The sequence below is a fragment of the Coregonus lavaretus genome (assembly GCF_964263955.1).
Source record: "Coregonus lavaretus genome assembly, contig: SUPER_36_unloc_1, whole genome shotgun sequence".
In the NCBI taxonomy this organism is placed as follows: domain Eukaryota; kingdom Metazoa; phylum Chordata; class Actinopteri; order Salmoniformes; family Salmonidae; genus Coregonus; species Coregonus lavaretus.
Window position 1 is genome coordinate 959541 of NW_028167175.1, and position 13334 is coordinate 972874.

Genomic DNA, 13334 nt, shown 5'->3' on the forward strand with positions numbered 1-13334 from the left:
TTGCGTTGGCGAATCACAAAGTGTTGGAATCTATTGCCTTTGTCTGACAACTCATCCATAAGCAAGGGGTTCCGCGGAGGGGAGGGGGGCAGGCAGCTTGCTTTTAGAAACGCACACACGGAGAGGGGCTTCATTCTCAACCCAAAGATTCAGGCTAACGCATCCACGAAAAGAGGAAGACATCGGGGCACCAGACTCCCACAGTGTGTCCATGTTTCTTCTGTCATGTCTATGCGTATCTGAGCGTACTACCCACCGCAACCAACCAGCAAATCAAGGCCGGAACTAGGATCTATTTATATAACCACAGGACTGTCAGGAGCGGTTTTAGACGTAAAGGTTTGTCCTATTCGTCATCATGTTCTGAGAAAAATCATCTCATTATTCCAGGTTTTGAAAATCCAACTCAAACTGAAAAACATTTTCCACGTTGATGAACTAAGCGTCGGTCATGTTCTGCACCTGACCAGCGGTAGCCTCTTATTCTCGGCACGGACTGATACCACGACCGCAACTTTTAGAAGAACTTCAACCCTCTCATTGGCTGAGTGGAGGGAAAAGCGAAATCTTTCATCGAATAAAGTTTTTCAGATTCTTCCCATTTTTATCTGCATTACAAAGGCGAAACGGCGACTTCCATTGATTATCCGTCTTTCCTTTGCTATCCGATGGATATTCACTGCAAAGTAGATCCGTTCTCAGCGATGCACCGTAAGTAGATAATGAGTTTTTCAGATATTGTTGTTTGCAACGAAAACTGAGCCTGTGAAAACAGATAATGATTATAGATAGGCCTATAGCCTAGCTAATATTATCGTTGACAGCGATGCACTCATTTCATTGACAAAGCAACATCGTCTGCATGTTTGTTGCATATCACAACTGACAAACAAAAACCCTCCAGCGTTTTCATGTAGCCTGAATTACAGTGGCATAGGGAAAACGCAAATCCAATGAAGTTCAATGGGAATGTTAATATTTGGAAGACACATTTTAAATTATTTTTATACTGAAAATATTGTGTATATAAAATGTGCTTATTTACAGACCGGAGCACGTACATCTAATATATTCTTTGTTGGTATTTTTCTCAATTGTGCATAATAAACTCCTAAACAGGCCTAGGTTTTGCGTAGCGTTACCAAATTAGAAAAACATAGAAGAACACCACATGTAACATTGGAATTAGTAAACCCGTCACCAGGTTAATAAGAGTCAATGACAGGTCCGTGCCAATTTATTAGGCCAATATTGTAATAGGCAGCAATTTATTGATTGACCAAATAACACTTAAACAATATATATATTAAAATAAACAGTATCTTAATTTAATATAAAATTGTTAAAATTGACTTGACATGAAATTGATAGGCCTTATTGTTGTTGTGACGGTGAAATAATGAATTGGGTCTGTTTTTCATTTAGATATTGTTTCGCTCATGCTTTTTTAAATAATTTACCCCTTCTTCATTTACAAAATAATATGTAATATGAGTAATCAAAGCGCTTAATTATTTATAATTACGGAGCAAAGAAAATGAAAGAGCGTGTAACTCTATCGCCAACCGGAGCCGTGGGCCAGCGTTGAAAATATAACCGCCTTGTATTAAACGATATAGGGGAGTGATAATACGTATTATTACTGCAGTGCCAACATTTTAGAAAATATAATAGGTCTAATTAAAGCATGAAGAATATTCCAAGTATCATATAGACCATTTATGCTAATGATGCATGTGTTTATAAGTCGTTAAATACCTTATTTTTTGGATTGTAAAATTACAGCATTGCTATTGAACTGGATAGCCTACAGGAAACTCTAGCCTTATATTCAATGGAGCAGCAATATTGGACAACCAACTATTCACGTACAAATATGTTATAGTAGCCAATGGTAGGCTATAATATGATACTGTTTCCCCTTCAAAATGGGTAAAAACATTTTTAACGATAAAAGTTATAGCCTACCTGACCTTGTCACGCACATCTTCAGAGAAGCCTACAAACAGAGTTGATAAACATTTAAAAAATACATGAATTGATGACGTCCCTTGGAAAGAATAATACAGCCTCCAACCCAGCACCACATGTCCATCTTAAAAGACATGCTTGGATACAGGCAACCATTAGGCTACTATCACATTCAAAGACAGGACCGTATGCTTAGATATGATATGTCTAAAATGTTCAATTGAACCATTGTAATGCAATACAATGCTTTTATAGCTGAGGTGATACTATATATGCTGCAAAATCTCCCACACCCTGTATTTAATGTTATGGTTTTCTGTGCTGTTGTTGTCTCCCATATAGGGCACGGCGGTGTGAACCAGCTAGGGGGGGTGTTTGTCAACGGCAGACCCCTACCTGACGTGGTGAGGACACGGATCGTAGAGCTCGCGCACCAAGGAGTGAGACCCTGTGACATCTCGAGACAACTACGGGTCAGCCACGGCTGTGTCAGCAAAATACTGGGCAGGTAAGACGGAGAAAAAACAACCAATCATGAGAAGGAAAGACGCATTCTAAAAAAAAATTGAACCTGTCCTGCAACTCTTATCCCTACATATTGGCAGATCCCAAATAAAACAGATTTGACCAAAATATAATAAAACATGGCTAAAAAAAGGGAGGAAACACGTCAGTATATTAGACGCACGTAATGAGGAGATAGGAAACAATATCTGACTTAATCCTAGCCATCACGAGGAGAGGTACTGTGTCTGTACACAGCTAAACTGGCATCCCCGTAATTTAGGCTATATCAGATTACAACTGAATTGTACTGGGTTCGTGTCCGTACGACATTTGAATGTTTTTAAAATATTTTTCAGCTATCAAAAGGATTTTAAAAGGTATTTGTTTTATGCACTTGGAATGTTTGTCTAAATTAGTTAAATATCAACACTTGGTAGCATGTCATTTGAAATTAATTGCATGTTTTCTTAATCTTTTCTTAATCTTTTGGCACAGAGAATAAAGTTGGACACCATTGTAATGGGTTGTACCCGGAAGGAATAGCTAAATTGTTTGACCATAAGTCTTTGCTGTTATATTTGGATCCTACAACGATTTTAAGTCACTCCACCTCACAGATATATAATATAGCCTAGGCTATGAAGTATATATAAAGTTTACCTCAGACGACAATGTGCACATTTTGGAGATGTTTACGGGTTAAAAGCCCTGTAGGCGTAACAAAGTATTTTGGGGGCATAAGGTGCATAACACTCGAAAACATCCACACATCTAATGATAATTGAAATCAACTCTAGCCAAGAAAACGAAGAATTGTCCATCCAACATATAGCCTAGATGTTTCATGATCGATACGTTGTTGATTATTGTTGCAGATACTACGAGACCGGCAGTATAAAGCCAGGAGTTATTGGGGGGTCCAAACCAAAAGTGGCGACTCCAAAGGTTGTGGATAAAATAGCGGACTACAAGCGCCAGAATCCGACCATGTTCGCGTGGGAAATCAGAGACAGACTGTTAGCTGAGGGCGTCTGTGACAACGACACGGTTCCAAGCGTCTCGTCCATTAACAGGTAAATAATATTTATTTATTAATAATTACATAACCAATAAGCCTATTCCTTTGAACGAAAACGTAAAATATTAATATGTCACCCTCAAACATCTGGGAAATATATACAATCATGAAATTGGGAAACATCCTTGCAAATTTCATCAAGAAAATGGACAAATGACAATAATAGCAGCAGTGATTTCGTCTGTCCATGTTAAGGCCTCAACGCCTAGCCTACGTTTTCCTTTTTCAGGAGCCTTTATTATAGACGGCATTATTTACATCCGTTGGCTGTTATACGGGGAGAGCATTTTTATGACTATTTAACAGCATGCCTAGGCTACATTTAACTTGTGAGTGGTTAAAACACCTGCTTAGGCCTCAAATTACGGGGGTCAAATATATCTAAAGCATCTTCAAAATCCTCATGAACTCTCAGGGTATTGCTATCAATTTACGTTTTCCATCTATGAACTGCACTGCACTGCAGAGTTTGACAAACTTTTTCCTCCCATCGCGGGTGGTCTCGACCGTGCAATTCAATCTTTCAGTCCAAACTCCCCCAGCAATCAGCAGTAGCCTATATCTAGGACGAAGTGAATCTGTCTGGATGAAAACCGATCAATAGGCCAAGCCGGTGACCAGATCCCGCGTGGCACCGAAAGCCCAGCAATTGTTCAATACCAGCACATCTAATGTGTTGTATAGGACATTTTCTTTACAGAGTAGGCCTGTAGCTGGTTTGGTTTGAAGCTTTGTGGAGTCGTGCGGTCTATTTCAAAACGAGTACCTGTATGTATATAAATCTTATATTTTTTCTCCGATTTGCCTTTGGTAAATGCAGTTGCGTTTTGTGTTATTTGTCATATCGCTGTTACAGTTTGTAAAATAGTGTGATTGTTATCTGCCAAAGCATTAGGCCTATAGTCATTTATTTGTCCAACCAGCCAAACAAATAGGGGGAAGTGTATTTTCACTAAAAACACGTGTTATGAATTCATTATCAAATGACATTTTATGTACATAAATATTCTGAAAACTTCCCCAAACAAATATAATTTGGAGAGGATCCCGCCTGCCACAATGGGCAAGGTTGAGGTCAGAAGGTGTATTTATGGTTGATATGGAGAACTGTATTATAATACCATCACATATAGCCTTCACTTCTGTCAAGTAACAAGGAAACATCATGATCACAAAGAGGACTTTTGAGTGCATTGGTGAAACAGACCTGGGGTGAGAGAGAGATAGCAGAGAGAGAGAGAGAGAGAGAGCAGAGATAGCATTGTGAGAGAGGGGAGGGGGAGAAAGAGACAGAGAGAGAGACCCCCTACCCGCCAGAGATCCTTGGTGATGAACTTTCGTTAAGAGGCAGTGTTCCATAGAGGCAGCATCAGCATTACACTTTAATGAGCTGACTGCAAAAAAAGAGCGTGGACAGACAGCCCCACACAAGACATCTTTTAAATAGAGAAAGAGCTGAAGAAAAATTCATTTCATGCCTCGTGGTTGCTTAAAAAGGACCATTTAAGCAGGCTCAGACACATGTATGTGATATATTCACAATGTACATTCATATCATTAAAAGACCCACCTATAAAGTTTTCAATTAGAATCAAATTCAATCTCGCTTTGCTATTTTGAACTGAAATAAGCCACTATGTGTCTTTGTTAATTATGGGGGGATATTAAAATTTGAATAAAAATAAATGTAATTCTATTACCCAAAGATGAGAGCTACTTTGAATTTATTTTATTTCACAATGCTGAATATTTCTCTTTGTGAAGTGAAGAACCTTTTAGAGGTTACATTTTAAATTTCAATTATTTTACACCTTATTCTCACCCTGCTGCAACACACACACACACACACACACACACACACACACACACACACACACACACACACACACACACACACACACACACACACACACACACACACACACACACACACACACACACACACACACACACACACACACACACGCAGGCCCTGCATACATACATACACACACACACACACACACACACACACACACACACACACACACACACACACACACACACGCACGCATGCATATACTCAAACACACATGGTTTTAACCCAAGTTGGTCCAATTAAATATTTTGACAGAATTGTTGGATAATAATTGTATGAAACATTTGTATAAACCTGCTTTCTTGAGACCATAAAGTCTGTTCTACAGTGAAAGGCTGAATGCTAAGCATGCATCAGTAGGCTATATGCATAGGATTATGAGTCAATAACAGTTACAAACACGCTACACATTCCCAGGAAGTGTGTTCTAAAATGGTATTCGAAACATTGGTTGAGGTTCCATCCAGTTCACCATGTATGCAATAGACCAGCAGTAACTTCGTATTGGCTAGTATATCTGTAAACAATATATCTGTAAACTTATCTGTAAACAAGGTGAATCACAGGAGCGTTGGCTAGTTTAGCACTTATCTGTAAACAAGGTGAATCACAGGAGCGTTGGCTGGTATAGCACTTATCTGTAAACAAGGTGAATCACAGGAGCGTTGGCTGGTATAGCACTTATCTGTAAACAAGGTGAATCACAGGAGCGTTGGCTGGTATAGCACTTATCTGTAAACAAGGTGAATCACAGGAGCGTTGGCTGGTATAGCACTTATCTGTAAACAAGGTGAATCACAGGAGCGTTGGCTAGTTTAGCACTTATCTGTAAACAAGGTGAATCACAGGAGCGTTGGCTGGTATAGCACTTATCTGTAAACAAGGTGAATCCCAGGAGCGTTGGCTACTCTAATGAAGCTTAGACAAAGGGAAGGACTGGGACTACTGACCGCTACTCTAAAGGGTTTTATGGCCAAACAAAAGTGACCCCAGCCAGGACTGTTGACATAAGAGGATGTTCTAGGTTTAAACACTCTTCCCCTGCATGCATTATTAACTGTTACAGAGATCCTGTTGTACTTGGTGTCTGGCTGGACTGGGTCTGGGCCACCGCGCCACAAGGAAGAAATTACCTCCCACAACAAGTAACGCTGCTAACGGCTACTAGACATAAAAAAGGTCCTCAATGGCGCTCAATAATATTGATTCAGAAGTAAAGCAATTTTAATATTTCTTCAGGGGATTTTCAGCAACAGCTAAGTCATTAATTCATTCCTCCAAATTGCTTATTCGATATCAAGAACATGTATTCCAAATAAAGTCTTTGGATTTATATTGCACACAGAAGTCAGGGGGTCAAATAACTGCTATGGAGAGCAGTGAAAAAATGCAAATAAAATATTGATATGTGATCTCTGGGAAGGCTAGTCATTGTATTGTAGCTTTGCCCTAAGGAGAGGTCTGACAGTGGTGGATACTTTACTCCTTGAACCCCCCAAACAATATCAATATCACAGGCATCTTAACAATACATAGTTGAATATCTTAGCCCTTTGAGTCTGCAGTCTACAACATAAATACTAGATTTGAGGGGTTTAAATTAAAATCATGACGAGTCTATTGACGCACCCGTGCATCAATCTAAGTAACATAATAATACAAAAATCCCCATCAAAATCCATCAGTTTAAGCTAGAGATATCTTTCTTTTTTTTAGCATGGGCTGCGTCTCAATCCTCCACATCCACCTATGTCGGCCTTCCGCCGCTACAGCGGTGTTTGTCAGACCATGAGACATCCCCGAAAAAATCGGTCTTCTCACGAATAAGTCTGTAGCGTCCCGAATGGTTTAGCCTACAAACTAATATGAACGCTCTATGGAAAGATGAGATTCTCACCAACACGATGATATTCTCAATTTTACGACCTCCACAAGTGTCATGGGACTCTCGTCTGACGGTAACTTGGTACCGGTTTAAAAAAATGAATGGAGTTATGGAGGTAGTTTTGTGCCAAAAAAAAAAAAAGGGGTTAAATATGTGTCCACTATTTCCTGAGCTTTCTGATATCTACTAGATATAGGACAGACACTTCAACACCTTATTCCTTATGATAAATGTTTTGACTGTCTGTTTTGCCATTTATGAATGTGTTATTCAATGCGTTTCTATGGGCTTTAGTAGTAAAGGCCAAATTCAATAATTGTTAAATATATTTTTTAAAACCCCGCCCCCAAAGGCTTAGTCTTTTAGTTAACGTCTAAAATACTGTAGATGGTGTAAATTGCTAAATTGTTCAGTTTCAGGCCAAGCGGTTCAATTTGTAACATTATCTAATAAAATAGAGGCCTTAAATAACAATACTCTTTTTGTTAATAAAATACAAAGAAACCTCCAATTCACAACAACAGAGCTGTGTTAAGGATTAGGAAACCAACCAAACGTGAACTGGGATACGTGCCATTATTCATCCTCAAAGTCCTTACTCCACCTTTTACGCTCCGCCCGTGTTCTAAAATAGGAACACACCACGTCATACATGATAAATAGTTTTAAAGTTTACACATTACAATGACAGCTCCCTCTTCCCCACGGTGCCAGTCAGTTTAAAGGAATCTAATGCTGGCGTAAGCTTGTGCAAGGCAATAAGGAAATATTGCTTTCCTGTCACATATAATTTATAGCTTTCTATTTGCATCTGTTTGGGCCTGTGACTAATCCCCAACTTTTTCTCCCCAAGCCCTCGATCAATAGACCCTCGTCCACACTGGGGTTGGCAATGGGGGGCTGCTGCTGCTGAAGCTTTAGAGACCTGTCCCAAATGGCACCCTATTCCCTATATAGTGCACTACTTTTGACCATGGCCCGTAGGGATATAGGGCTATGGGTGCCATAGGGCTCGGGTCAAAAGTAGTGCACAAATGGGGAATAGGGTGCCATTTGGGACGCAGTCCTGGCCAAGCCAAGGACCAGCAGTCAGAGAGAGAGCCCTGTAAACCTTTACCGTGTGGGAGGGAGAGAGGGAAAGAAGGGAGGAAAGAGAGAGAAAGAGAGAAGGAGAGCTGATTAGCTCAGGCCAGGTAGAACCAGTGAAGCCAATCATTGAGGTGAATTGATGTGATTTCATGCTTTGTTTGCAAGATCACCTCTCAGAGCAGAAGTGGAATGAAGACTTTTCTTCTCTATATCTCACCTTTTAAAGGTACAGTAGGTTTTATAACACGTAGGCACTGCTGTTTCTACATCTGGAGTTTGGATTGGATTGGATCCTTACTACTGACATCTCACTCAGACACAAAGCACTATGGGTCCTGGTCTCACTCAGACACAAAGCACTATGGGTCCTGGTCTCACTCAGACACACAGCACTATGGGTCCTGGTCTCACTCAGACACATAGCACTATGGGTCCTGGTCTCACTCAGACACACAGCACTATGGGTCCTGGTCTCACTCAGACACAAAGCACTATGGGTCCTGGTCTCACTCAGACACAAAGCACTATGGGTCCTGGTCTCACTCAGACACATAGCACTATGGGTCCTGGTAAAACATAGTGCACTATATATAGGGAATATAGTCCAACATCTATTCAACAACATCCAATCTGTGATTGGAAGAGGTTTAGGTTGCAAAAAAACAAACAAGTTAACCACAGACCATTCTGGCCCTTCATTCACGGCAATGTTCAAATGATGCTGTATTGTGTAAAAAGCCAGTCAACTGATCCAAGAGAAGGAGGCAGTACTGACGCCATCTTGCCAGTCAACTGATCCAAGAGAAGGAGGCAGCACTGACACCATCTTGCCAGTCAACTGATCCAAGAGAAGGAGGCAGCACTGACGCCATCTTGCCAGTCAACTGATCCAAGAGCAGGAGGCAGTACTGACACGATCTTTTCTTTCCTGTGATCACAGGATAATACGAACAAAAGTCCAGCAGCCTTTCCACCCCTCTCCAGATGGAACATCCCTGTCTGCACCAGGCCACACCATGGGTAAGATCTATCATAACCCTAATCCTTACACCAGGCCACACCATGGGTAAGATCTATCATAACCCTAATCCTTACACCAGGCCACACCATGGGTAAGATCTATCATAACCCTAACCCTAACCCTTAAACCAGGCCACACCATGGGTAAGATCTATCATAACCCTAATCCTTACACCAGGCCACACCATGGGTAAGATCTATCATAACCCTAACCCTTACACCAGGCCACACCATGGGTAAGATCTATCATAACCCTAACCCTTACACCAGGCCACACCATGGGTAAGATCTATCATAACCCTAATCCTTACACCAGGCCACACCATGGGTAAGATCTATCATAACCCTAACCCTTACACCAGGCCACACCATGGGTAAGATCTATCATAACCCTAACCCTTACAACAGGCCACACCATGGGTAAGATCTATCATAACCCTAATCCTTACACCAGGCCACAGCATGGGTAAGATCTATCATAACCCTAACCCTTACAACAGGCCACACCATGGGTAAGATCTATCATAACCCTAATCCTTACACCAGGCCACACCATGGGTAAGATCTATCATAACCCTAACCCTTACAACAGGCCACACCATGGGTAAGATCTATCATAACCCTAACCCTTACACCAGGCCACACCATGGGTAAGATCTATCATAACCCTAATCCTTACAACAGGCCACACCATGGGTAAGATCTATCATAACCCTAACCCTTACACCAGGCCACACCATGGGTAAGATCTATCATAACCCTAACCCTTACACCAGGCCGCACCATGGGTAAGATCTATCATAACCCTAACCCTTACAACAGGCCACACCATGGGTAAGATCTATCATAACCCTAATCCTTACACCAGGCCACACCATGGGTAAGATCATTCATAACCCTAACCCTTACACCAGGCCACAGCATGGGTAAGATCTATCATAACCCTAACCCTTACAACAGGCCACACCATGGGTAAGATCTATCATAACCCTAACCCTTACACCAGGCCACACCATGGGTAAGATCTATCATAACCCTAACCTTTACACCAGGCCACACCATGGGTAAGATCTATCATAACCCTAACCCTTACACCAGGCCACACCATGGGTAAGATCTATCATAACCCTAACCATAACCCTTACACCAGGTCACACCATGGGTAAGATCTATCATAACCCTAACCCCATCTCTTACACCAGGCCACACCATGGGTAAGATCTATCATAACCCTAACCCTTACACCAGGCCACACCATGGGTAAGATCTATCATAACCCTAATCCTTACACCAGGCCACACCATGGGTAAGATCTATCATAACCCTAACCCTTACACCAGGCCACACCATGGGTAAGATCTATCATAACCCTAACCATAACCCTTACACCAGGTCACACCATGGGTAAGATCTATCATAACCCTAACCCCATCTCTTACACCAGGCCACACCATGGGTAAGATCTATCATAACCCTAACCCTTACACCAGGCCACACCATGGGTAAGATCTATTATAACCCTAACCCTAACACCAGGCTACACCATGGGTAAGATCTATCATAACCCTAACCCTTACACCAGGCCACACCATGGGTAAGATCTATCATAACCCTAATCCTAACCCTTACACCAGGCCACACCATGGGTAAGATCTATCATAACCCTAACCCTTACACCAGGCCACACCATGGGTAAGATCTATCATAACCCTAACCCTAACCCTAACCCTTACACCAGGCCACACCATGGGTAAGATCTATCATAACCCTAACCATAACCCTTACACCAGGCCACACCATGAGTAAGATCTATCATAACCATAACCCTTACACCAGGCCACACCATGAGTAAGATCTATCATAATCCCAACCCATGTTAATCGCCTTGTCTCCATTGAAAAATAGGTATTTTCTACTCAACTGAACAACCTGTCAAAATAATAATATTATATACCATTTAGTAGATGCTTACATCCAAAGCAACTTACAGTAGGCTACTGCGTGCATACATGTTCTTATGGGTGTCCTGGGAATTGAACCCACGATCCTGCAAGTGCCATGCTCTACTGACTGAGCTACACAGGACCACAAAATGAAGGTTAAATAATAATTATAAAATGTCTCTTTTCCCTCAGTACCGAGCCAGGCCTCTCCACCTGTAACAAGCCCTTCCAATGACCCTGTGGGGTCCTACTCCATCAACGGCATCCTGGGTATTCCCCGGTCAAACGGCGAGAAGAGAAAACGAGATGAAGGTAAGAGAAGAGCCAGTCTCATTCCTGAGAATAGTATCTGTCCCAGAATGCTGTGGTGTTGTTGTCTGACTCAGAGCACCTTGTTGTTGTCTGACTCAGAGCACCTTGATGTTGTCTGACTCAGAGCACCTTGATGTTGTCTGGCTCAGAGCACCTTGATGTTGTCTGACTCAGAGCACCTTGATGTTGTCTGACTCAGAGCACCTTGATGTTGTCTGACTCAGAGCACCTTGATGTTGTCTGACTCAGAGCACCTTGATGTTGTCTGACTCAGAGCACCTTGATGTTGTCTGGCTCAGAGCACCTTGATGTTGTCTGACTCAGAGCACCTTGATGTTGTCTGGCTCAGAGCACCTTGACGAGTTTGATGTGTTCTAACATGGATATACTTCAGATCAGAACGGATCAGAGCATTTCCATTCAAAATAGAAAATACTAAATAGCACAGCTCACAGTCTTCATAACAACATACACGACTAGCTAGTGTACAGCATCAGACAGTCTGATGTGCATTGCCAGAGCCCAGCGATAGCACAGTAAAACCATGAGGGCTAAATGTACCATGATAATGTGTTCTAGTGTGTCAAGAAGAAGAGGAAGAGCTGTTTGATTTGAAGACATGACCTCCACTGTTGTCTTGTGCAATTAATCTTTGTTTGAAGTGATTAAGAGGGGCTTAGATAATTACATGTCAAGATGATGTAGCCAACCACCCAGGTCACTCAAGGAACCAACGTCTACCACCTCCGCTGTAGAAGACACTTTTAACACCAGCAGCACCTCATCCTCTCTCTCTCCCTTTATCCCTCATCCTCTCTCTCTCCCTTTATCCTTCGTGTTCTCTCTCTCTCTCTTGCTCGTTCTCTCTCTCTCTCCCTTTATTCCTCGTTTTCTCTTTCTCTCTTGCTCGTTCTCTCTCCCCCCCCCCCGTCTCCCCGTCTCTCTTCCCCTCTCTTTTTACTGACTCAAAGTGTAGGTTAGTGGATATAAGAAGCCTGAGGCCATATAGATTATTGGATCTGTAAGCAACAGGCTTTCTAATGTCACTACATAAGCATCTGGTGAGAATAATGGAACAGGATCATTCATTCACAACCACACTGTGTTAAGAGGATATGAACACGATGGAAGGGGACTGGCGTCGGGGGAAAGGGCAGGTATGTCAAACTGGGAGGGGAATGAGTCCCTTATTTCTGCAGTATGTAAGGAACATAGCTAATGAGCGTACGACGATATGCGGTAGGTTTGCATACCGTTTTTTTTTTTTTTTTGTCCTGTATGACATTTGTCAGGTGGAAGCGCGAGCACCGAGCAGGGTTTGTGGGGGTATTCGGTGGAATATAATGTTTTATGAGTGTGCTGTGTGGAGGGATGGAGGAATGGAAGGATGGAGGGATGGAGGGATGACTAATGACATGTCAAAGGTAGATTTCCTGGCAGAGATATAAAAACCAGCATGACGTGGACATGGCAAATGACATAATCAACTATCTTCCCCTGTAAAGAGATGCTGCTAGCAGAGAGAGATCGTAAGGCATAATGCAAACGTCTGACATTTTAAAAGAGTTCATTTTCAGACTATTCTACAAGAGCTCTTTCCTATTAGCCGGGGTGTAATATCTAGTCATCGGATGATAGAAGGCACACATTTCTATGCAGATTGATACTGAA

The 13334-nt window shown here is 41.9% G+C and overlaps 1 protein-coding gene across 1 annotated transcript in view; it reads left to right on the forward strand.

The window, feature by feature from the left end:
- Positions 1-662: 662 nt before the first annotated feature.
- LOC311111056 (paired box protein Pax-2a-like) overlaps positions 663-13334 on the forward strand; it is a gene marked incomplete at its 3' end in the record, with an annotated part of 75122 nt that continues 62450 nt past the window's right edge. The window contains exons 1-5 of the mRNA XM_084189056.1: positions 663-711; positions 2314-2479; positions 3354-3551; positions 9329-9408; positions 11544-11663. Of these exons, the coding sequence (XP_084045182.1) occupies positions 669-711; positions 2314-2479; positions 3354-3551; positions 9329-9408; positions 11544-11663 (607 nt within the window). The 5' untranslated portion in view covers positions 663-668. The remainder of the gene's footprint in view (positions 712-2313; positions 2480-3353; positions 3552-9328; positions 9409-11543; positions 11664-13334) is intronic.